The 24687-nt window shown below is 55.2% G+C and overlaps 2 protein-coding genes across 3 annotated transcripts; one reads left to right on the forward strand and one right to left on the reverse strand.

Annotated features, from left to right (window-relative positions):
* Positions 1–15077: 15077 nt before the first annotated feature.
* Positions 15078–20363, reverse strand: IRX2 (iroquois homeobox 2). 2 transcript variants are annotated; one of them, XM_030856538.3, is made up of 5 exons: positions 20067–20363; positions 18293–18698; positions 17273–17995; positions 16381–16456; positions 15078–15679 (listed from the first exon to the last, which is right to left on the reverse strand). In XM_030856538.3, the coding sequence occupies exons 1-4, from the start codon at positions 20313–20315 to the stop codon at positions 16404–16406; spliced, it is 1431 nt and encodes a 476-aa protein (XP_030712398.1). In that variant the 5' UTR covers positions 20316–20363; the 3' UTR covers positions 15078–15679; positions 16381–16403. The 2 variants fall into 2 exon arrangements, with proteins under 2 accessions (XP_030712398.1, XP_060151366.1); XM_060295383.2 differs by lacking the exons at positions 15078–15679; positions 16381–16456 and having other exon boundaries at positions 16468–17995.
* A 513-nt stretch (positions 20364–20876) lies between these two features.
* LOC132596973 (uncharacterized) lies at positions 20877–24309 on the forward strand. Its single transcript, XM_060295382.2, has 5 exons — positions 20877–21352; positions 21506–21651; positions 22188–22254; positions 23423–23758; positions 23922–24309. Exons 2-5 carry the CDS (start codon positions 21522–21524, stop codon positions 24307–24309), a joined length of 921 nt encoding a protein of 306 aa, XP_060151365.1. The 5' UTR covers positions 20877–21352; positions 21506–21521.
* Positions 24310–24687: the final 378 nt, after the last annotated feature.

A 24687-nucleotide genomic window follows, 5' to 3' on the forward strand; every position in this document is an offset into this window, starting at 1 on the left:
TGCCCCCAACAGGGAAGAGACGCTGCATCCCTGCCGCCCCCAGGGGCACTGTCAGGGGGACCAGGCGGTGCCCCGAGGGGCAGGGACGAAGACAGTCCCCATGGAGAGGCCTGGGAGCAGGATGCCCAGGTCACACAGCCGGAGGGGGACCCAGGTCACCAGGAAGCTGTGCTGGGGGAAGATGACCTCAGGCCCCAGTCCCAACCTTCGCCCATCATTCCCCAGAAGCACATCGCTTGTTGAGCCCCCAGTGGTGTCTCTAACCCGTCATCCTGAACTTGAAATATTTACTTGTGCTCAGAATCTGGAGATGCGTGTCCACTGAAACTAGGCACGTGGACCCCTCTCACTCAGCTCCCGATGTATCTGAAAGAGACAGAGTAACACAAGGAAAGAGTGAACTCCACTCGGGCCTGTCTTTCCCCAGGCAGCTGGTGCAAGACAAGCGGTGCCGAGTTGCTGACGGGTGATGAGTGACAGTCCCCAAATATTCCTGAAATGGTCAACTGGATACATCTTGCTCAGGGGCTGTTACTCCACATGATGTAAGGTAGACATACCTCCTGCTCCAAATTAGATTGTGCAGGTGAGGCAGGAATCTGAGGGGCCCAACTTCAGTGTGCGGTTAGGGGAGCATCGCGGTCTGCCCTGGGAGCTTAACGGGGTGTGTGTTTGTGTGTGTGTCAAACCGAAAGGCAAAGATGTGCCTGATTCCTGAGGTCTGAGCAATTTCAACTACTGTTTGTGCCAAGAACACTCCGTTAAAAAAAAAAAAAGGAGAGGAATTTACTGGAAAGGGCAAGAGATGGGGCCTGCCTATGTAAGTTGAGGGAGCCTGGGGGGCGTCCTGTGGAACTCGGGTCAACTGGAAGCTAACGGTTTACTCTTTAGAAGAGAGTAAATTCAAGCAATGTTTGCGTAAGCCACGGCTCTAGACTTTATCTCCCTTTCACATTTTGATTTATTCTTGGAAATTTAAACTCCATGGGTGAGTGTGTGTGTGTGGTGTGTGTGTAGAAAGAGAGACAGACAGACAGAAACAGAGAGAGACAGACACAGACAGAGACACAGAGACAGGTATATCATATCAAAAAACTGGAAGGTCTCAGGAAAGAAATCAAGGGCTAACATTTTAGTTTCCATTTGCAGAAGATAAAAGGCCAGAGGCCCTGTTAGTCCTCATCCGCTGAGCCCGGGCAGAGAGCAGGTGAGCACCCCTGGAGGATGGCAGAGGGTGGGCGCCCCCCTGAAGTGGGCCCCCGAGGTTTGAGGGCTGAGACCACCATCATCCCTGCCTTTCTGCGGGGCAGGGGTTTGGATGCTACAGCATGTCTGTCTGTTTCTGCAAATCCTGAAGCCCTCTTTTGTGAACTTGCTGTAGAAAAATTTAAGGAGAAAATGATGCTGACAGCTGCTCTACTGAAACCAAGAAGGACTTTCCACCGTTCCCCACCTGCATAGGAAATTGCCGGCTGCACGCAGGATTTCACGTTGCTGTGTTTGCGCCTGTCTACAGGTCCAGTGGGCATTTACTGGGCCGCCCCCTCTGGCAAAGCTGAGACACGAGGACGCCTCACCCCCGCCACCCTTGGTCGGCCCCAGCCCATTGACGTCACTTCATCCATGACCTTCGGGCAGCAGGGGAGGCCGGGGACAGCGCTGAGGGCCTGCGTTGCAGGGAGGGGAAATAGCCTGGAAAAGCAGGTCTGGGCTGGACCACTCGAGGACCGTGGGGTTGGCGCCTGGCCCAAGGTGGAATCCGCAGCACAGCCCTCGCCCTGGGTTAATCTGGACAACTCACAAATCTCAGGTGTCTCACCTGTGAAGCCAAGAGGACAATCACGACTCTTTTGTAGTTGTAGGGAAGATTAGGTGAGACAACCCAGAGCAGGGGCACAGAGTAAGCGCTTACTGAACACCGGCAGCTACTTCCTTTACTTATTAACTGCGTGTCCTCAAACAAAACATTCAGAACTCCTAGTGGCCCCCTGTGTACCACGTAAAGAGAGTAGCATCAACCCAGAGAGGGCTGAGGGATGTCGTTTGAATGAGATACTGGACGTGGTCTGCCAGGTGAAGGAGATACAGCTTGTCCACAAGGATGTGTGTCAACTCCAGCTCTGCTCGTTAAGCATCTCCAGCCAAAAGGCCCCCCGCCCCATGCAAGTTCCATGAGATTCCCCGGTTTCTCTTCCAAACTACCGAACCTTCCCACCTCTTAACTTCACCCAGATCACTGGAATGAACTGAGGTTTAGACATTAGCCATGAAAGGTACGTGTGTTTTAGATGAGTGGGTCTCTTTTGGGTCCCAGAAACTGACACATAAGGATGGAATGGCTGTGCCTAACAGTGGCTGAATGAAAACTTTCCTGGTCATTGGCAGCTCTCAGTCTGTCCAACCTCTGTCCTCTGAGACTCCCCCCGCTACACCTGCTACATTCCAGAAGCCCAGGGCTAAGTTAGCAGAAGCACAATGACACAGTGATGCCTCCCTCCACACGTTCCATGTGGGCTAACCATGCCGCCGCCACCATCACCCCAAAACAAAATTTCCTCAGAAGCCAAAGAGTAAACACACCTCTGATCTATTCCCTTCCCAGACCAACGTTGTCTGAGTTATGAAGCAAATTAGTAGCCACTGATTAAACAACTAAACTACTGGTTGAGAGGAAAGTTTTCAAATGCACTTACCTATTTAACCTTTCTTTCAAGGCCACTCATTAAAACTAATGGCAGTTAACGTTAATAAAAGTCTCTTTTTCATCATTGAGCTGCCCACCCGATCAACATGTGTCTGCTGAGGCTTCTGAGGTGGAAAAAGGGCCCGGAAGTAAATCCATGCTTCAGGGGAAGCTTCCCCGCCCCTCAACCCGGTGCCTGTGTGGACAGACGCAAGCACACACACGCGCACACACCACACACACCACGCACACACACCACACACACGCACGAGCATACACACACGTGTGCATACACATGCACGCACGCACACACACGTGCACACACGCAACCCATACACACCCACACGTGCACGTGCGCACACACCCACACGCACACGTGCACACGCACATCCCCAAACAAGTGTGCGCACGTGTGTGTACACACACTCTCTCACACGCACACACACACTGTGTTCCTGCAATTTTAAGTTTTTGGCTATAACATATACAAAATGTATTTCTAAGCAGAGTTGTCAAATTAATTGATGTAATTTCTAAAAAGCCGCTGCTTCTTCCACGGCAGTTAAAAGCCCATAACTTCAGCAATGTAGTAAACGCACTTGTTTTATCCACGTAAGACCCCTTTGAATGTTTACCTCACAGGGAGCCAGCACCTACCCCAGAGGATTTTACTAGACGATGTCTCAGGTGAGAAAACGTGTTTCTTCTACTTCCTGCATAAAGAAAGCTGGAGGCGTGCGGGAGATGGTCAGTCATCGCCCGCAAGGAGCCGCCAGCAGGTGGCCGGACGGGAATGGAACCCCAGCTGCTCCCTCTTCGACTTCTCACCTTGCAGACACTTCACCTGCACGTGGCATTTCAAGCCTCCAGGGTCACTTCGCAAGTGTTTCATAGGATACATATTTAAAATAGATGCTAATCGTCTGCATCTAACCAACGGCACTAACAGGCAGTGGAGGCAGCGCCGTGCGGAGTGGGTCCAGACAAGGTCCGAGATCACAAAGGAGAGAGAACAAAGGGTGCTGGCGGAGACCACGGCTTTGCGGCCTGGCCTCCAGGACCTGTCCTCTCCGCCTCTTGCACCCAACTGTCTACACTGCTGCCTGCACCGCCTCCCTCACCTGACTGTCTGCACAGCCTTCTGCAGTTAACTGTCCACACAAGACCCCTGCAGCTAGCAGTATGTGCAATTTCCCAGCACAGAGATGTGTTTTCAAACAAGAGCAGGCAAGGAAATGAGGATGATTATGCAGGAAGATGGCGCTCCGGGTCCTGCTGGGGGTGAGAGTCTCGGGTCTGATTCTGCAGGCAGCTGGGTCCCCCCTCAGCCCCTCCACCAAGAGACTGTTAGGTCTGCGATATTTTGGAGGTCAGTGTAGAACAGCTTGGTGCAAGGAGGCCTTCGAAGCAGGATCCCAGGGCTTGGATACTGCAGGGGGCAGACAGAGGGGTGAGGGCCACAGGGAAGGCCAAGAGAAGGATGGAGAGGCAGCAGAAGGGGACAGGGGAGGCGGATCTCAGGCGTCACTTTTCCGCTATCACGTGTCTTCCCATCAGAACAGTTTGGGGACTTCCCTGGTGGTCCAGTGGTTAAGACTTCGTCTTCTAATGCAGGAGGTGCTGGTTCAATCCCTAGTCCGGTAGCTAAGATCCCATATGCCTCGCAGCCAAAAACAAAACAAAAAAAAACACATTAAACAGAAGCAATATTGTAACAAATTCAGTAAAGACTTAAAAAACCTGTCGAAAGGACAATGTTCAATTTCACTTGAGTCTGTGGCTTAATGCATCTCTGGTTCTTCCTTCTCAATAAGTTCTCTCTGCTTAGAGCATAAACTACTACTTGAAAGTCACGGTCTCTTTGAACAAACCCCGATGTCTTTCCACAGACATGCAAGGCAGCCACCATGAACGAGAAACGCACAGGGCCGGGCTCTGGGCGTAGGATTACTCTGCTCTGTGCTGGTAGACAAAGACCATGGACCGAAGACCGCAGATCACTGTGTTCCAAATACATACTTTGATGGATGCCCAGTGACTGAAGTGCTGAGATGCCAATAGGAAGCTCCTAAGAGACCCACATCCCCTAGAGGTTTACGGAGGATCCTAAGGGGCTCATTGATAACACACTTGGATTCACTAGCGGGACTGTGAGTCAATCACACAATGAAATCCAACAAGAAATTCTTCAAAACTCATCCTGCTTCTCCTGCTTTTAATTCTTGTTGAACTGAAAAGTAAGTACTTTAAAGAAACCCAAGTCCACCCCCAAGAGCCCGGGATTCCAACATGAACCAATGTGAAAGCAGCTTGCGCAGGTGACTACACGTCCCAAGATTCCAGAGCTCAGGAAAAGCCTTACGACCAAACCTATCACTTTGATTCTATCATATTGTTCCTTACCTTTTCTATCTGCAAACACTTGAGTCGACAAATATTCAGTTTGATGTTGAGTTCACATCAAGGCAAACCTAGGAAGGTTCCCTACCTATTGCGTTCCTGGATCTCGGAGCTGGCTGGAGCTGGAACACGCAGGCTTGTATCTAACTGTCTGCACAAAAGGGGTCAGGGCCCAGGTTTGACCACCAGCATGCCTCCTTCCTGCTGAGTGTGGTGAAGGGTGATCTGTGCACGCGCAGAGCTAAAGCCTCTTCCTTCCCTGGGTATCACTACCTATAATGCAGACGCTTCCCTGCCTCTGATGAAAACCAAAGGGCTTTCGGACCACCCTGTGGTGGCCACGCTAAGCCACTGTCTCCACACAGCTCTGTTTGCGGGATGTCAGTGGCCTCTGGAAATGTCTGACACATTCAAGAGCTTGTGGGGTCATCACATCCCCGATCTGCCCTGAAGGAAATACACCCATGCTGCAGAGGCCCCAGCTCTGTCTCACAGGGTTCCACCACTCGAATGCTGCCTGAATTTCCACGGCAGGCATTTTCTATTTTCTTGTTTTCTCACCTCAGTCCTGCACCCATGGCCCTGCCAGACCAATGGACCCCAAATCTCTCTCCAGGTGAGTCCAGTGCCATCGTGGCTTAAGGGCCATCGGATTAATGCATGAAGCCACTTAATGTGGAACATAAAAGCCCTGAGTGTGGGTGACTGTCAACAAATCCATGCCAAGGTCAAGTGACCGTTTTAAAACAGCAGCGTTTACTTGTGAGAGGAGCATGTGATTTGGGAATGGGTTTTCGTGAGGGAAAGGTGAGGTGGAGGGTTTGGAGGGCCATCCTTTGGTGGGAAGGATTGTTCAGGCCTCTGTGTGTAAAGAGAGACCTGCTTCCTACCACAGTGTGATGGGATTCTGGTTTGAACACGAGCCACCTTACACCCCTAATTCCATCCACTCACCGTCACTAAATTCAGTTCTGTCCATTCTGCCTCAATTTCTCCCTTCCATACACCTCTGCTCCAAGCCATGTATGAAAAAATCTCACTTGACAAATATTTTTAATGTATCTCATCAGTATTAGGTTTGCCAGACTTAGCAAATAAAAATAAAGAAAAGAAAAAATTACGTTTATTCTTATTTTTTGCATGTGGTTTACTACACAGTTTCTATTGAAAATATACTTAAATGTACACTTTGAATACAATCACTTTTTAATTTTTGAGTGATTATTGCCAGTGGAACACAAATTATGTGAAAATCTTGATTACTACAAGGTAAGGAGTGATCCTGCTGCAAAGAAGACAAGAAAAGAAATGAATCAATATATAATTTATGAATTACACAGTCTTTATTACTAATCCAAGCCTTGCCACCCCTCAGAACGAAACACCCAGACATGCACAGTAATCGTTCAATTCAACCCTCTTTGATATGGTGATGACTCCCGTGCAAGTTATGCTTCGCACATGTTTTGTGACTGTGTCAGTTGAAGGTGTATTTTCCCAGGTAGAAAGTTAAACATATGGCATGGAACAGTTTATAAGCCTGATTTACAAATGTTCAGGATTCAGACACTGAGTGGGCCCCGGCATGGCCGTCACTGGGCCTCGGGCTGGGATGAGGTCTGTGAGTGGACCGACCGGGGCAGGTAGACAGTGAAGCTAGGGCCAGCCTAGCCCGACCAGGAGTACCTTGGAAGAGCCTCCGGGGCAGGAGGCTCCGGGCTTTGGGAGGAGAGCCACTTGGGGCGCTCAAAGGGCCACGGCAGAATCGTTAAGAGCTGTTCCCTCCCCTGCCAAGGTTGTGGAGGTCACCGGCTTCCATTGCCTTGTCTGGGGTTCTCTGCCTAGCAGAGTGCAGGCACTACCCCTCCTGCAGGACCACCGTCCAGAGCCGGCACTGGGCCCCTGCTAAGGAGGCGCCTGCCCACCCTGTTCAGAGCTTCCACCCCATCATCTCCTGTGGGACACCCTCCAGGAGACGACCCCGTCACAGTAGTCAGCCCCTTCCTCTAAGCATCCGGCCTGAGGCTGCCGGTGCCCTTGTGCATAAGCCCCTACCGGAATAAAAGTGCCTCCTGGGCCTCCTCACACCACGGTGATTCAGGAACGCGCCTGGTCCCTTCCCACAGATTTGCTCTCAGCGGCTTTTCCTCACCTCAGGGTAAGAGGCCAGGAGTGCACCCAGCCTGGGACAACCCGCCCAACTCCTGCAGCCCACAGCCCACCTGCAGCTGCGCCTCTCGCCGCGCACTCTGCCGACTTTGCACGGGGAAGGCAGGGAGAGGAGGGGCTTCGAGCACCTGAGCACATCATTTGCTTCTGCTTAAAGATCTAACGTCAGTCGAAAGTTTACATTATAACTCGTTTGTGTGCTGAGTCCTGGCGAGACGGCTTCATCTTCTTTCAAAGCACAGCCTTGACTCAGCGCCTGCTTCGTAAGAGGTCCAGCCCCGCGGAGAGGTTAAACCAACTGTGTTTCCCATCAGGGCTTGGGCTCATCCCACCCACCGCAGACAGGCCCTCCCGGAGGAAGTGGGCCCTTTCGGTGACTCCTGTTTACATGTGGGCCCGTTACCACCTAACTCACTATTATTTGAGGGGCTGAGTATCACTAATCATTCTAAACGGATTATTTTTCCACTGCTTGAGAGCCAGAAAGAATAAACCTGAAACTGGCCTGGGCCTCCTATTTAAATAAACTAGCGTCCTAGCGCCCGATCTGCCCCACACTTGGGCCCAGGGGTCCCCAAGGCCCCGCTTCCTGCCTCCCGCCCCACCCCCTTCCCGCCTCCAGGCCTTGGCGGGCTGGTCCAGGCTCCAGTCCACCGTCTCTGCTCCAGTCCACCATCTCCCCATCTCGGCTGTACGGACCTCCAGGGTCGAGTTACCCCCGGGAGTCGGATGGCGGGAGGGATGGGGCCGAGGTCGCGTCGGGGGCACAACTTACCCGGATCAACAACAGGGCCCCGACTCCCAAAGGTTACAAAGCACACCGCCTCCCCGGACCCAAACTTCACTGCCCCCAGCCCCACCCCAGAGCCTCCCCCGCGGCCGCTGGGGCCTCCTGCAGGTCCTGCCCTCGGGGACCCTCTCCCCACCGGTGGGAGGATGGGGACGCTGCTCCCATGGTCCCGCCCCTGCACTACCAGCTCTGAGCGTCCAAGTCAAAGTCGCCAGTGGCCACCCGAGAACAAGGGCCACAGTATGGTCTGGCAGCCAGGAGTCCCGGAAATGAAGTGCTGGCAGTGAGGCTGGGTTCCAGGACGCCCCCCCCCCCCCGCCTTTGACTCTGGAGCTTGTCCTGAGGGGCTGTAGCTGGACGAAACCCAGGCGACCTGGAGCGCTCGCGGGCGCCCCCATCCAGGCCGTGAACTCCGCTGCGTCCACGTGGGCTTGTCACCACCTCCAGGCAGCCCTCCAGCTGGTTCTTAAAGAGAAGTGTGGGACGGGAGTGGGGGGGAGGGAGAGTGTGTCGAGGTAACTAAACTTGCTTGATCGGGCCTGTAAAACCCTGACTTCTCCCGGTAAATTCCCTGAAAAGGAGAAGAGATGTCTCAGGCCACTGGACTGCGTGCGGGGAGTCGCACCCAGACGCCAGCGGCTCAATCGAGCGCCCTCCCGCCCCTGGCTAGGTTTATCCAGGTCGTCCCAGAGGTGCAGCCCCGCCAGGCGAGCTGTGCAGTCAGGCTCCTCCGCGCGGGTCCTGGGAAGGCGGCTGGGGGTGCACGGGGTCCCCGCCCCGGTCACTGCCCGGCGGGACCTTCCGGGCGCGCGCCACGAAGGCGGCCACCGGTGCGGGGCAAGTGCTCTCAGCTGCCGAGCGAATATCACCTCGAGCTCTGCTCCGGGCACCGCGTAGTTGCCTGGTGCGTGCCGTAAAGACCTGCAAAAGAACCGAGGGAAGGGGGCAAACAGCAAGGCTGGCGGCGGCTCCTCCCTCCTGGGCGTGGGGAAGGCGCCCAGCCGACCCTCCCTCATCCTAAACTTGGAGGCAGTGCTTTCGATTTGCGGCAGCTAGGGCGTGGACTCTGCGCCCCTTCCCCGCGCACGCCCGCGCTCCGGAGGGGCAGGGGTGCGGCACCCAGAGCCGCCCGCGAGGGTGTCCGGAGCAGGGCTGGAGGACAGGGGGCCCGCGAGAGGGGCCGGGAGGAGGAGGGGAGACTTGTCGAGGGGAGGGAGCAGCAGTAGGGCCAGGGTGGGGGCTAGCGGAGTGGAGCTGGGGGCGCAGTCGTCGGAGGAACCCGGGATGGGGCCTCCTCTGGGAGCTGGCAGGCGTCGCGCGTCCCTGCAGGCTGGTGGACGGGCCCCAGGCGCCCGGCTGCGGCCTCCCCTAAGGAGGCTGCGAAGGGCCAGACCGTCTCCCCTCGAGGGGACGGGGCCTGGAAGTGGCGGGAGGACATCAGCAGGCCGCTGGACCCGGGCCTCCCGGAGCGAGATCTGGGCGGGGCTCTGCCCTCTCCTCAGCGCCCCCCGCGCCCTCTGCACTTCCCAGTGCCCCGGGCAAGGGCTCCCAGCCGGGCCCTGCGGTCCCTCCCGCGCTCTTCGCGGTCCCTGGACCTGCCAGCTGAAGGACGTCCTCAGCCCGGACGGCCCGGGGGCTGGGGACCGTGGGCGAAAGATAGTTCCTTGAAGAAATGATTGTAGTAGTTGTGCAGGGGCCAAACGTGGGCTCAGAACCGACCCTGGGTTAAATGCCATTAATGAACTTCGGGCCCCCGGGCGTCCCCGTGGAGAGCGCGGCCGGGAGCGGGGCGCCTCCAGGTCACGCACCTCACCCGGGGCCGCCGGCGCCCACGGTCCCCCCCTCCGCGCGCTGCAGAGCGGCCTCCCCGGCTGACACTGCCTCTCCGCACCCAGCACGTCGGGGCGCCGATTGGCCTTCCCCGTCTCCCTGGGCCACCTACATGTCCCCACCTGACCTGCTAACTCACCTCCCAACTTTTCAGGGCTCGTGACACCCCCGGGTCACGCGGGACCCGCACCTGCTCAGGACGAACGCTCGGCACCCTTCCCATCCCCAGGCCAGGGTGGTCTCACTGTGCTGGTAGGAGCAGGGCCTGAAAACAGGGGTCCTCCCCCAGCCCGCCTTCCCCTGTTCGAAAATGTCAGGGGTTAAAATGTTCGCTTTGCGCTTTCTTTTGATCTTGGAGGAGAAAGGCTAAAATGCTGACACCTTTACGGGTCTTGCTTAGACCTGCGCTGCGAGCAGTCCCAGCCCCACTAACTTTGGTCCGCCTTATTAATTCCAGCTGCACTCTATTTGTTTGTCATTTTCCCCTTTTCCTCGCGAATCCTTATTTATGGCAGAGGGGGGACATAAAGGTGCCCGCTAGTAGAGTGGAGGCTGGGAGGGAATTTCTGACAAGGAGAGCATGAGTGTGTTTTCCCTAAAGGTCACCAACAGAGGGGCCTGGTCTGATCACCTCTTAGCATCGTTACTCAAGTGCATTAACTAATTACCCAATCAGAGAAATGAAAAAAAAATATTCTTTAAAATAACCAAAGGTAATTATAACCGTTCGTTGACACTAATGGTTAATAATTGATCAGAACTTACACACAATCAATTGTTAATTCCCCCCGCCTCCCCTAAAAAAACGTGAGTGCTTGTGTAGTGTTATTTTGTTCCTTCCCTCTGGGCATTGCCCATGAAGATCCACTTAGTTTCCACTTGGAGGCAGCCCCAAACCTCACAGCTGCTTCTTTAAGAATCTTAGATTTAATTTGTTTTCAGTTTCATCTAGAACCAAGTAACACTGGGACACCTTTTTAAAAGATGCTTCCTTATTATCTTGGAGCCACACTTAAACAAACAAACAAAAATCATTCTTCCTCTTTCCTTTTACCTGGGGTTGCAAAAGAACAGAAGGCAGATTTCCTGACTCATTCCATTTGCATTATATTACCAGTAGAGTCCTCCTTGCAAACAGCGTCCATTTTTATCTTTCTTAGAAAGAGCGAGAACACTCTGCCCTCAGCAGAGGGAATACAAGCCTATTTTCTCTGCCTAGAGGGTGGAGGGTGGAGGTGCCAGCTGAGACTATATCCCTCTGTTTGCAGGAGAGGCAGGTGAAAAAGCAGAGGAGAGCATGAAAGTGGGGGTATTTGCTCCCCAAACTGGGGCTAGAAATGGTGCCTCCCTCGCCTACCAATGCCTGACGTCCAAGTGCATAGCATCAAACACCGGTTTCCTAGCATTCTAGCCCAAGCAAAGGGAAGGGCTGGCGTGTGGTTTCATCATGGCCAATAGAAAGTAATTTCCAGCAACTGGAAAATTATATTGTCATAGATTACTTCTCCTTATAATAAGCCTTTAAAATATCTGCAGGGATTTGTCACTTACATAAAGGTTTGCAAATACATCAAAGGGATATGTCCCCTTTGCGATTTGTAGAAATTCAAATGATGTTAATCATAATATCCACATATCACAGACTGTTGTGTATTGTTCCCAAGATTGTCTCTTGGGTTAACACATTTTTTTTAATGTTTAAAATGTTATTTTTGTAAAAGGTAGTGTAAAAACACATATTTAATGGGTCTATTTATATCCTTAGTTTGGGGTTAAAATGAATGTTTTCCTTGGGATTTTCAATGCACTGGGAAGCTAAAGAAAAAGTATGTGGTGGATAATCAGTGTAGACTGTTACTTTGAGGAACTTTCTAATAATCCAGCGTATTGTTTACATTTGAAAAGGGATGCCTCCGGCTGAAAAGATAAATGGCTTTGTAATGATTTTTGCAAACTTATGTCTCTTTACTGCGACTCGAGCAGAGAATTTAGGGCACATTTATTCCGTCACGTTAAGAAACAAAAGGGTCGACTTGACTCTTAGCCTCTGGTAATATTTCAGTGCGATTTTAAATGACCCTAAAACGCACGCGGCCAGTGGAGGGCGGCTGCTCCGTCCGCGCTTTCCGCAGCGGTGCGCAAGGGCCAGATCCAAAGATGCCGGATAATCACGCGCGGGAGGACAGCCTCGCGGGCACCCGGCCGCTTCCGCGCTTCCTGGACCTGCTCGGCTGCGGCGGCGGCGGCGGCGGCAGCGAGGGATGCGGGATGCGCGGAGCCCCGGTCCGGGCGCCCGGCCCCTTCCTCTCCGCCGCCCCCGCGGCCTCGCCGCAGACAAAGGTGGATGAAGTTCTTTTTAAGTTTCAAAGGCAGTTGCCCGGCAGCTTTGCAGAAACAATAACTCTTTTATTGGGAACAAATGTTGACATTTGACGGGCGCGGAGCCTGCGGCCGCCGGGCAAGCGCTCCCCTTGCTCTCAGCAGCGCCCGGCCCCGGGGCCCACCTGAGATTAAAGCGCGAATTCCGATAAATCTGCTTTAAAGCACCCGGGGCCGCGCGGGGCAGAGGCCGGCAAGCCGGACCGCGGGGCTGCATCCCAGCCGAGGGGCGGGCGGGAGGCCGGGCCAGGCCCGCGTCCCCAAGGCCCGGCGTGCTCGCCACTGCGCGCCCCCCTCTCCTCCGCCTCCGCTAACATCTGCGAAAGTCTTCGTAGGCCAGGTCGTAATGTTTGATTAGCTCGATTTTAAAGCAAAAGATAAAAATCAGACGCAGCAACTTCCTTCCCTGTCTCTGTGTCTGTGTCTCTATGGGTCTCTCTTTCTCCCTCATCTTCCCTAAGGATCTGCGTGGAGAAACCATACCCCACTCTGCATTTCCTTAAAAAGATCCCGCTAAACACCTGCAGCTTTTATGTGCTTAGAGCACATTTCAAAATCAAGTTTTCCAGAAAGAAATTCAGGTCAGGAGGCAGGGTGGGTAAGTTATGGAAATCTTTGATAATTTGTTGGACTTATAAACATCAAAGAAGATTCGTTAGCCTGGGCTAATCTCCTGCGCTGCTTTGAGTTTTCACCCATTGAAAGGTATGCGTTGTCCCTGAGCGGAGGGCTGGGGTGTGTGTGTGTGTGTGTGTGTGTGTGCGCGCGCGTGCGTGCGTGCGTGCGTGCGTGAAGGGATCACATGTCCAGGTAAAACAATCTTCAGTTCCAAAGGGAGACAGCTGTTATCCAGGCTTCAATTTCTGAACATGTGCAAGGAGACCAATTTTTGCCTGGGTTTCCTGCTTCTCCACTCCACACTTCTTTAAGAGATGGAGTGCCCTCAGTGTGTATATTCACTGGGGACATGGTCTTTCAGTGCTTAATTTGTTGAATATTGTTAACTTTCATACTTTTCACTGAAGTCTTCAAATATTCAAATTATAATACTGCATATAGCAGATATTGCTGCCATGTGCACTGTATTCCCTGCTGATTTAGAAAATATAGCTAATATTAATAAAAGCAAAACTACTTAACGCCTTCGTATGGCAATGTCAAATGCTATCTGGAGGGGAAATCATTATCTTCACAGTAATTCTACAAAGCTTTCATCTAAGACAAAAACAGGCAAAGGAGCTCCCGCCTCACTTTTATGTCCACAGACTCGAATTTGTTTTCTTCCAGACATGCTGCCACAGAGTAACCAGGCTGCCCACGTGAAAAATCTTCCCTGTTGCCAAGAGATAGCTCAGATCCAAACATGTCAAGGTCTCTTACTAGGAGAGGCAGGAAGGAGAAAAAAAACAGTTGTGTACCCCCAGAGATTCGCTTTCTGCTAACCTCCAAATGCTTATCTACTCAAAGCCAACAAAATGCCTGAGAAGTAATAGAAAACCGAAACCTTGGCCTGCGTCTCCGTTGGCAGTCAGACCCCACCGTTCCTCCCCACAGGCGTGGCGCTGTGACCAGTTCACAGCCCCCTGGATTTGCCTCAAGTGTCTAAGATTACTTTCAAATACCCTTTCTAACAAGACCCCAGCAAGAGGCCACTAATTTCTAAGGCACAAAAAGCCACTGGAGAGAGCTCCGTTTGTCAATATCAACTGGTCCAGCAATTTCCCATCCTCAGACACGTCGGCCTATCGGAGCTGGCAGACGTGTAGACAAGATTTTATAAATTGTTCAATATCAGCCCATAATGAACCCCAACTGACCATTCCAAAGCAGCTAAAAGCATCCGGGATGACCCCCGCTGGGATCCAATAATGCTCTCAGGCTGCAACATTATTAATCATGGAATAAAATAGATGAACCTCTTGAAAAATAAGTGTATGATTGATTAAAGGGCAATCTAAGAAGCTATTATTCTTGTTTTATAACCGTAAGTTATATTCACTCAATTTATCTTTGGAGAGGAAATAAATGATTGTTCATTCCTTTTCTGAAATTATATTATATGGATATCCATATAATTTTGCTGAAAATTAAAGTGACAGCTTTGCTGCTTTTATGATACTAATCAAAGGGAATATGTTCCCTGACTACAAATTCTAGACTTGTCCTATCATTAGATAGTAACACAATAACGAGGCAATAGGCTAAGGTTCTTTAAACTTTTCTTTCCCCCCAGGGTAAGGGTAAGAGTCACTGTAAGGAAAATAAATCGCTCCTCCCAGATTTTCGCCGTGTGTTTAATGTGAGTTATATGAAAAGGAGAGTTAAGAAGCCATCCGATAAATCTGAATAATCTACGCCAATTTGGATAATTCAAGGTTACGATAAACAATTATTTCCCTCAATAATTTATGGTGAGGGTGTAACTATTATCCATGTTATCGCAATTCTCTAGTTACTGAGAAGGTTCAATAAGCCTATACCAGAAATAAATATAAAATGGATCCGAACGCATCGGCATATCAGATCATTTTATCTTGCCAGGCTTTTAAAATGTATACTAACAAACCATTTTCATATTCAGAACGCAAAATCTCAATTTTCTTGCAATGCATGTGTACATAAGTAACCTAAAACCGTACATATCTCCCTACTGTGTACGTCTCTTCCATCTGCCTTTTTGTAGGAGCAGAAGGGAGAGATTATTTTACACATTTTCATTAAAAAGACTGAGGTCAGATCACCTGGGCAGAGGGGCTACTATCACCAGGACTCCCTACGCAAATCACTCTTCCAGGACAAATGAGCCCCAGACACCACATTGTTGTAGACTAGTTTGCTTTTATTTACAATTTAAGATATAAATTAGTAAAGAATTCTTGTTAAACAACCAACAAAGATTATATAACCAGCAATGTTCAAATAAAAACCAGGCAGAATATATTTACAAAAGGTTTAGATTCCATTGCAATACAACTTGCATAAATTACTAGAAGCTTTGTATCATTATAAAAATAAATATCAAATTTGTCTCCACTTCTTAAGTACTCAAGTTCTATAATCACGTTTTATTTCTACTGTGTACATCTTTTACAAATAAACTTTACAGTAAATCCTATCACACCTATAGAATATATACTGTGGCAATGAAGTGATCAATTCAAGATATCCTGAGAAAAAAGATTGTTTTCAAAAGTCACACATACATTGGGGAAGCTATACTATGCCAACAAATTCACATATGTCCAACAAAAGTCTGTTCCGATAGAGTCTGTGGGTTGGCAGTGCCCTGTGGATCCTCCTCGTTTACAGTGGCACAAGATGTGGTCCGGATTTAGAGATCATTTTTTTTTAATACATCTGTATATTTATGAACTTGGGAAGAGAGAATGGCCTGCTGACTTTTTTTCCAAAGCAATTGTGACACCTACCTGTGGACCAAGGAAAAGACCAAATCATCCCAAATCCTTCAGTCCCATGCCAACATCATCATATTCTAAAAAGGAGTCCATCTGAAATGGTCTTGCCTCTGTCCCATCTCCAAGATCTGTGATTAGTAATTGTGCCTACTTGTAAAGTGGGTATTTTTTCAGTTGCTGCTGTCAGCCAGGTGAACTGCACGGCCCTACCTAGTCCATCTGGACATAGGGACAAGCCTGATAAAAGCTAGACTAGTCCTTCTATGTCTCTCCAGTCTGACTCTGCGAAGATCATCTATAAAGGCGTTTGATACCCCAAGTTTCAAGGGCACTCGCTCATCAAAGCGAGTGTCTATTAAGGGTCTAGCATAGTTAAAAAACAAAGTTCCAAATTGCATACAAATACCCAGATTTTAAGAATCTATTTTTTCCAAAGAGAAAACAACAGCAATAAATACGTTCCAGTTAAAGGAGTGATTCTGTAAAGCAGAACTTGAGCAGAAAAAGAAGGACTCTCTAAAAGAGCATGGATCCCCTCCCACTTAAAGGGGAAAACAAAACAAAACAAAACAAAAAAAAGGGGGAATACTGCAGTGCTCTGTCCTCATACCCCGTGCCAAAAAGCAAGAAATACACATTAAGCAAGTTTACAGGGCAACTGGTTCGGGGAGGCTCCCCAAGGGGTAAGGGGGAACCCCAGGGAGCCCACTTACTTGCATTGCTGTGTGCGGCCCTTCTATAGGTAGGGCTGGAGGCCTCCACCAACCACGGTGCAGCCCTCACTGGCATCTGTCAGGGGAGGGGGCAGTTAGTCAGAACCCACCCCCAGAGCCATCAGTCTCCCAGACAGCAGCACAGCCACCAGCCTGCACACCCACGCTCGCCATGCCCTTGCCCCCTGCGCCCAGCGAGCAGTCTGGGGGAGCCCGCTGTCTCCACCACCACTGCCTGAGACAGACTTCGGTCATGTTTCCGCGTCCTCATTTTCTCTCCCCCTTGACTCCTTTTACAGGTCTTATCAGCTCAAGCCTGCATTATGAGCAACACAGACAATATAAAGAAAAGGAGAGAAAGAAAATAGGCTCTCGTTTTCTATTTTGAAGATTTAAAAACTAAGGCCTCTGGGAAGAACTAGAACGTTTTGTTTCCTTCCAGCTAAAGGCAGAAGAGGAGATTCAGCTGAGACTCTATAAAGGGACAGAAAAGACAGAAAGCTTAGGCTCAGTCAGCAGGGGGAAAGCTGTCAGCTGCATGTTGGGCAATTTGTGTTTGCCCAAACGAAAACAGTCACGAGAATACTAGTAACGGTAATAATGATAAATCTAATGAAAAATCAGCTATAAGGGGGCAAGTCCCGTTGCGTGGCAGGATCGCCTGGCCCTCCGCCCCCTTTCTGCCCTCACCACCCCTTCACTTCTAAATTGCAGTCCAAGAACCACCGTCCAAAGACGTCCTGTCTTCTTCCTGTTCTCCTGTAAGCGACAAAGCTTCCCCGGCCAGACCTACAGGTCCCCCGGCCCCTTCCCCGGCTCCTCAAGGGTGCTCACCAACCGGGGACCCGCCGGCGCCCCCTCCCCCAGGGCCCCGCGGGCCGCAGCCGCCTACCTTTCTTGGGCTCGTAGCCGCCGCCGGGGGGCCGGTAGTGGGGCTCCAGCGGGTGCGCGCCCGCCTTGCCCGCGTCGCTGGCAGCCTTGGGCGCCGCGTGCAGCGCCTCTCCGGGGGCCGCGGCCGCCGAGTTGTACCGCAGGAGACCCTGGCCCTGCAGAGCCGCGTTCAAGTTCCCGTAGTTTGTGTAGTTGCCGTAGAAGGGCGACGTGTAGTAGAGGTGGCGGCCGAGCAGCGGCGACGCGGGGTAGGGCGAGCCGCCCGGCGGCGCCCCTGACGAGGCGGGCGCGGCGGCCGCTGGCAGCCCCGGCGGCGCGCAGGCCGGGCCCAGGCTCGGCTGCTTGAGGTCCGACGTGGCGATCTCGGCCAGAGACCACAGCTTGGGCTTGCTGGCGGGCGGCGGCGCGCCCGGCGACGTCCGGCTGCCCAGGGGCGTCTTGCCGCCGCCGCCGCCGCCGCCCCCGCGGGGCGCGGCCTCGGATGGGGGGCCCAGCAGCGGCGCCTCCACGCCGGTGAGCGGCGACGAGGTCACGGGCTTGGGCGGCGCCAGGTCCCGCTCGCCCTCCTCGTCGTCGTCCTCGTCGTCCTCCAGGTCGTCGTACTTCTCCTTGCACTCCGAGCCCGACTCGCACAGGGGGTCCTCGGCCCGGCACGGCAGTTTCTCTCCGTCCGACTCGGCGGAGCACGAATGATCCGTGAGCGAGTCGACGTGCAGGCTGATCCCTGCAGGGGCGCGGGCACGGTCTGTGGCACCCGGGGGCTCTCTGCCCCACCTGCTCCCTCACTTCGACCCAACCCGAGCCGCGTCCTCCCGGGAGCGCGACCTCCCAGGACGCGCTCACCGAGGAGGAGTTGCTCGGCTCCGGAGCTGCCAGGCGGCCGAGACTCCAGGCCCGAACTTGGAGCGTCGGGCGGGCAGCACCCGCCCCCCCGCCCGACCTCATCCTCCCTGACCTCACCTTGGCGCCCCGCCTGGGAAGAAAGCCCCCGCGACCCTGCGCCCGCCTCGGCCCCTCTCACCTTCGTCCTCCGCCGAAGTCTCGGTGCCCTCCTGCACCTTGTCCGGACTCTCCTCCTTGCTCCTTGCCGAGTCGCCCTCGTCCTCGTCCTCGTCCTCGCTTTTGTTCCTGGGGGCCCACGTCATCTTGTTTTCCTTCTTGAGGCGCCGGCGCGCGTTGGCGAACCAGGTGGATACCTGCGTGAGGGTCATCTTGGTGATGATGGCCAGCATGATCTTCTCGCCCTTGGTGGGGTAGGGGTTCTTGCGGTGCTCGTTGAGCCAGGCCTTGAGCGTGGCCGTGGCATCCCGCGTGGCGTTCTTGCGGTAGGCCGGGTCATTGAGCTGGTACGGGTAGGCCGCGCTTCCATAAGGGTGGTAGCTGATGGCGCCCGTCATCCCGGTCGTGTGTGCGTCGTAGGGCGCACCCTGCAACCGACAAGAGCCTGGTGAGCGGGTCGCTTGGGGACCTGCCAGGCGTCAGCGCCAAGGCGACCCCTCCGCCCGCCCGTGGCCGCCTTTCTCACGATGCCTCCGGCGCTAGAGCTGCGCTTCCCGCGGCAACAGAGCAAAAGGACTCAGCGGGTAATTTAAGGCCAGCTGTTGATCAAGAAAAGCGATACGGTTTTATTATCAAAATTTCCAAGTATTTCACTTTCCTAAAACGACGCATCTTCCCCCAAATGCCCCTGGGCCGCCAGTACAGACGTACACAAATACGAACGCACACACAGGCCCACAGGTAGTTTCCTGATACCTAAATTTCTCTGGATGTTAAGTGCGGCTGCCTCCCCTCCTCCCGCTCCCCCGCCCTTATATGGTTAAAAAACTACCCCAGAGCCCCCGCTCCGCTATTCACCGCCCTAAAGCTCGGCAAATCCAATTTGCAACTCAGAAGCCAGTCACCGTTTCGAATTCTTCAAATATGTGGTAATTAGCATGTTAATTCAGCCTTTAACGTTTAAATTCGAGACTTTTACAGCCTTCGCCGAGGCCCCAGCAACTCCAATGCTGCCCTGGAATTCCGCCGAGCGCGGGAGGTGGCCACAAGCCCCCGTTATGGCCTCCATCACCTAAAATGCGTTTTGCCACACCCGGCCGGGCCCAGCTGCAGACCCCGAGGAGCGCGGGCCGACCCCGGGTCGGGGAAGCAGGAGCTGCTCTCGGTGCGCAGGGGACCGAGGCGGCACTTAGCTGGCCAAACGCCGGCCGACACGTTTTTCCGAAGCATGGCCTGTGGGACAGATTAAGGCTGAGATCTTGGCGGCCGGGCCGGGCCCCAGAGCCTCTGCTGATGCTCCCTCCCTTCCCCAACTCAGTGACCCCAAGCCCCTACAAGTAGATGCTAAACACTCGGTAATCGCCCCGGAGGCCCCAGTGGCGCCGACCCTCGCGCCTCGCGCCGAAAGAAGCGAGCCCCGGCCCGCTCCGGACTGCTGGCCGATCTTCGGCGCCTGAAGGAAGGACCACCCAGGACAGATCCCATCCCGACCCCAGCGGAGTCGCACTTCACAGGCTCTTGGGGAAAATGACCCCTGCAGCCGAGTGGAAGGGCGTGGAGCGCGAGTCTCGGCCCGCGCTCAGGACGTCGCCGGCCGACCGCCCTGCCTCTTGTCCTGGCCTCTCGTCCAGCCAGCAGCGCGGCAACCCCAGTCGGCGACTGCGGAGCCACCTCCCACGGCACGTTCCCCGCGGCCCAGCTCGCGGATACCCGGCCCCGCTCCGCCAGCGCCGCGATCAGTGTCTCCGCGCCCGGCGTCCCGCGTCCAGCTCGCCCGCCCGCCCGCGCGCGGTTACCATGTAGGATGGGAAGCCGGCGGCGGCGGCGGCAGCGTCGGCCGAGTACTGCAGCGGGCTGCCGAAGCCCGTGGCCGCCTGCGCGGTGAAGGCCGCGGAGCCCGGGTAAGGGCTGAACGCCGAGCCCGACGCTGAGCGAGCCAGCTCCTCGCTGCGCGGCGCCGCCAGTGCCGACGCGCCGTACGCCGGGCACGAGTATAGCGCCAGCGAGCCGGGCGCCTGGTACAGGTAGCCCTGCGGGTAGGACATGGTGGGCGCGGGGCGCCGGGCCCGCGTCACGCCGAACAGCGGGCAGGGCGCGCGGCGCCCTCCATCCACGCCCGGCCGGGGCGCGGCGCGGCGGCGGCGGGCGCGGGGACCGCCGGCCGAGGCAGGCCGGCCTGCTCACTAGCCCGGGCGGCCCGCGGGCCGGGGGAGCGGCTGGGCGGCGGCGGCGGCGGCGGCCTCGGCAGCGGCAGCGCGGAGCCGGTGGGCGCAGCCGCGCGCCAGGCCGGCGGTCGGGGTTTGGGGGAGTCTGGACTCGGGAGTGAGGAGTTGAGGAAGGAGCGCTCGAGTTTCCGAGGGACATTGGAACGCAGAGCTGTCCATCACGAGCTCATCTGCATATTCGGGCGCCCGCCCCCTCCCCTGCCCCGCCCGCTTTGCCGGCTCAAGCCGCCAGGCCGCGGCCGGGGGAGGGGCGGAGACGGGCCGGGGAGGGGGGCGGAGGAGCGGGCGGCGGGAGGGAGGAAGGAGGGAGGAGGAGGCGATAGCGACGCGCAGGCTTTTGTGGCGCAGTCGCCTCTTGCGCAGACCCAGCCCGCGGCTCGCGGCCCCGCAGCCTGGCGGGGCCGAGCAGTGCGCACCCCCTCCCACTCGCGCGGACTCCCGGCACCCGCCCTCCCACCTTCCTCGGCCAGCCCCCCAGACCCAGCCGCGCTGGCCCCCTTCCCTTGCCCCGCCCCCAGCTCGGCCCGCGAGAACCCGGCAGAGGCCGCCGGGCTGCCACTTGGGGGGACGAACGGCCCGTGCCCCCTCTCCGCCCGGGTGGCTGAGCGCAGGACCCTAGTGCCAGGGCCGAGAGCCGCGGGTGATGGGGCGGGAGTGTGGCACCCGAGGCCCGGGTCCTCCTGGGGGTGCCGTGCGTGGCGCTGACTTCCACCTTCCTGCGTCCACGCTGCCTGCCGCGCGGTGCGAAGCTCCCCGCGTGGCCTCGCGTGTGGTCTCCGGCCCCGCGCCGCCCAGCGTGTCCCCGCGGGACCCGGATCCGGGGCACTTTCGTTGCGAACTGCCAGGAGGGCCCTGAGGTGAGCTTTCTGCCCCGAAGTCCGTAGTGGCAAGCCGGTCCCGGGGTGTTAGGACTTTATGCTCTAGGAAGCGTTTTAGCCCACGCCTCCAGTGCTTCGTCCGGGAAGACGCCACCCCCTCCAAAGAGTTTTATTTTATTTTGTTTTAATAAGTTGACTCCTCTTTCGGATGTGGGGAATGATTGTCACTGGACAGACCGCCTCTGGCACGACGGGAAGCCTCGCTGTCACTCGGGAAGGGACGAGAAAACGACAGGCTGGTGGCACGGGCGGCGCAGTCGGCGGCACAGGTAGCTCAGGTAACAGGCGACTCGGGAGGAGCTTCGCAGGGCCCAGCGGCGAGATGCTAGGAAAAGGGCCCTGGGACCCCCAGTCCCTCGAAAACACCCTTCTCCCCATACCTTCTCTGGGGGCCGGGCCAGCGGAAGCGGGCGTCTGGCGACTGGGCTGCGGGACGGGGGGAGGTGGGGGGAGGTCACCGGTGGCTCTCAGGAGGTCCACGGGGGGTCGGGTGTGTGCGGATACGGCGGGGTGGCCCACACAACAGGTGCCACTTCCTCGGCGGCCGTCTCGGGTGGGTGACCTGTAGGGGGAGAACGCGGTAGGTGGGAGCTCCGGCCCGCAGACCCCCCCTTCCCGCAGCCCCTGTTGGTTGGGCAGCTCTCAGAGTGGCCGGAGTTATCGCGTTCGGGTCGCGGTCGCGCGGGCGCCGCGCGCGCGTCCTGCGGCCGCTCTGCTGGCTGCGGCTGCAGCGCGGGGACCATGAGGCCCCAGTCTGCGGCCTGATCGCCTGCGGAACCTTCGAGGCAGTCAGGGTGCGTCTGTCTTTCCCTAGGTCCAAGGGAACCAGATGTAAACGGCAGTGCCGGGCTTGAGCAGAACCCACCCTCCTTGGCCTGCGGGTGCGTGGCTCCCGGCAGGTGCGGTCCAGGCCCTTTAACCAGCCGCCTCTCCCCCGAGCCCCCAAGCCACTCGCTCCCTACTGTCCCCCCACGCTGCCTACAAACCCCAGCCCGCTCCCGCTACACCTCACTCGCCACCTCCCCCCCAAACACACCCTCCTCCGCCCCGCCCCTCCCCCACTACTTCCCACACACTCTGGGCCGCTGTGAGCACCCAGCAGGGGAGTTTCAACAATGCTGTGACCCCAAGCAGGACGTCCTAATTCAGTTCAGGGCAGATATTTTAAATCAATTATCCTAGCGTTAAAAAGGAAAGAGAAGGAGAGAGAGCCAGAGGCCCCAGCAGCCCTGTGGCGCATGCCTTTGACAGGACCCACGGCATTTGTGGTCTTCCTGGGAGGGTATTCGGCCGGGAAGAGGCCATAAATGAGACAGACACACGTTGGATGACCAACGTAAACAGCAGCAGATCAGGTTACAGGCCTTCGGTTCGCTTCCAATTACATAGTTTAAGTGAAAAAATCAGGTCTAATGTTTATCTCCAAGGAAGACTGGCCTGAGTATTTCCATTTCCAAAGACCAGCGCCTGCTGTTGTCTCATTAGCATTTGGGCCTGCCCCCCCTCGCCCTCCCTCGCCCTCCCTCGATCTCTCTCCTGGGCCTGATCTCTGCCAGGGGCAGAAAAGAAAACAGCGAATTATTACAAAAACATCCCCAGTTTGGAACAGGAGCATAAGCTCCGATTCACTCGATTTTGACATCAATTAAGTGTATAACCAGACATGTGCACGTGGCTTTGGAGGGTCTCGACTCGCCCAGGGTGCATCTCCAGAAAGGGCTGCCTGGTACTTCCCTCTGCCTTTAGCTCGGCGCTGCTGATTCTGAAGACAGTGTCTTCTCTGAGTGTATTTTATCCCCCAGCAATTATACTCCTCCACTGAAATCTGAATTTTCCGTACTGCTGCCTGCTACTAATAAAAACCGTCTACCTTGCACTATTAAACAGTCGAATCGCCCTACATGCCGTTTTTATTAGTAGTGACTGTAGCAAATTAAAATGCCTACGCAGAGACATTAAAACTTACGCTCAGCATTGTTATGGGGATATATAAACTCCGTTTCGCTTTAAAGCTCTCCGATTTTTTAAAATCACTTTCCCTTTTCGTAGATTAAAGTTGGCTGGGTCTTCTTTTAACAAACTCAATCGAAAGAACAGGCTGCATGTGTCGAGGCTCGACGCGGTGCCTGGGAGCGCGGCCGCCTGCGACTGTGGCCTGGATTCGCGGGAACTGAGTCTCGGGTCACAGCGGGGAGCGCTCGGCTGCGCCCCGGGCCGCCAGGCCTCCTCTCTCCGAGAGCTGGGACCTAGATGCTTCGCTCACGGTCGTGGAGGGCGTTCAGGCCTGTGGAGCGTCTCGGTCCGGACGTACACTTGGCTTCTGTTGCTTTCAGTTGCCCTCCAAGCTGGATTTAAAGAGAAGGGCCGGCACGCAGGGCCAACCGGGTAAGTGCCCGGAAAGCGCGCTCACACGGAACCATTAACCTGGGCAGTGAGCTTTCAGGTTTACAGTGGATCCCCCCGCCCCTTTGCCCCAGATGTGCATTCAGAAAACAAGCGGGTGTGGTGGTTGTTAACACTGTCACATTACTGTTTCTTGTCCCAACAGTGGCCGATGCCTTTGGAACAAGTCGGCGTGGACATGCCCGTTTCAAGGAGCTGTGGTTTCCTGGAGGCCAAGCTCTGGGAAACGGCAGAAACGCGCGCGGGCTTGGGCTCCGGGTCCTCCCCGGAAAGCGGCGGCGGCGCAGGCCAAGGCGCCCTCCACCTCCGTCCTGGGGCTCCCGGGAGCCGGGCAGGCTGAGCGGCGACGCGGCCCGAAGTCGTGCGCGCGGGCGGCGAGGGGGCGCTGTGGCCCGCGGCTGCCGCCTCGTCCCCATCGCGGTGGCCCCGGCGCTGTCCCCGGCCACCGACGGGCGGCGGGCTTCCCGACCTGCCTCCTCCCACGTCGGTTTGATTCGGGGAAGAAGGACAATAACCCTGGAGCATTTCAATAAAACCTGAGTCTCGCTCGACCTTTCTCTCTTTCCGCCTTTTGCCCTGTCTTCCAGGGAGTTTGTAAGAGTTTGGTGGGAAAATAGGCGGCATTGTGGAACGTGTAAATTTGGAGGGGGGTCAGTTAAGATTAAAGAGACACATTTTACGTTGCTCCCCCGAATAAAGCCACGTGTGAAATGTAAGTCGTTTCAATGCATAAGGCACATTTCCAGTGTGTTCCTAACCGAGTTCTCCTGTGCCCGCACTTCCTGGCGGGACTGCGGAGCGAGTGACAGCAAAAACAAGGAGAAAGAGCACGAGAGTTCTGCGTTTTCCTTTGTTTTTCTTTTCTTTTTTGGAAAACCGAAACACGTCGCTATAAATTGTACAAAATTTAA

This window comes from Globicephala melas, chromosome 3 (assembly GCF_963455315.2).
Source record: "Globicephala melas chromosome 3, mGloMel1.2, whole genome shotgun sequence".
Classification (NCBI taxonomy): domain Eukaryota; kingdom Metazoa; phylum Chordata; class Mammalia; order Artiodactyla; family Delphinidae; genus Globicephala; species Globicephala melas.

What these genes read in the sequence shown, in the direction of transcription:
- IRX2 (XM_060295383.2), bottom strand. Translation starts at nt 20,315, where the DNA reads ATGTCCTACCCGCAGGGCTACCTGTACCAGGCGCCCGGCTCGCTGGCG. An exon ending in CCGGCTTCCCATCCTACATG is followed by an intron (nt 18,699 to 20,066) that starts GTAACCGCGCGC and finishes TGTCGGTTGCAG; the next exon opens with GGTGCGCCCTACGACGCACA. An exon ending in GACTTCGGCGGAGGACGAAG is followed by an intron (nt 17,996 to 18,292) that starts GTGAGAGGGGCC and finishes GCGCCCCTGCAG; the next exon opens with GGATCAGCCTGCACGTCGAC.
- LOC132596973 (XM_060295382.2), top strand. Translation starts at nt 21,522, where the DNA reads ATGTGGGGAATGATTGTCACTGGACAGACCGCCTCTGGCACGACGGGA. An exon ending in CGGCGGCACAGGTAGCTCAG is followed by an intron (nt 21,652 to 22,187) that starts GTAACAGGCGAC and finishes GTCTTTCCCTAG; the next exon opens with GTCCAAGGGAACCAGATGTA. An exon ending in CGGCACGCAGGGCCAACCGG is followed by an intron (nt 23,759 to 23,921) that starts GTAAGTGCCCGG and finishes TTGTCCCAACAG; the next exon opens with TGGCCGATGCCTTTGGAACA.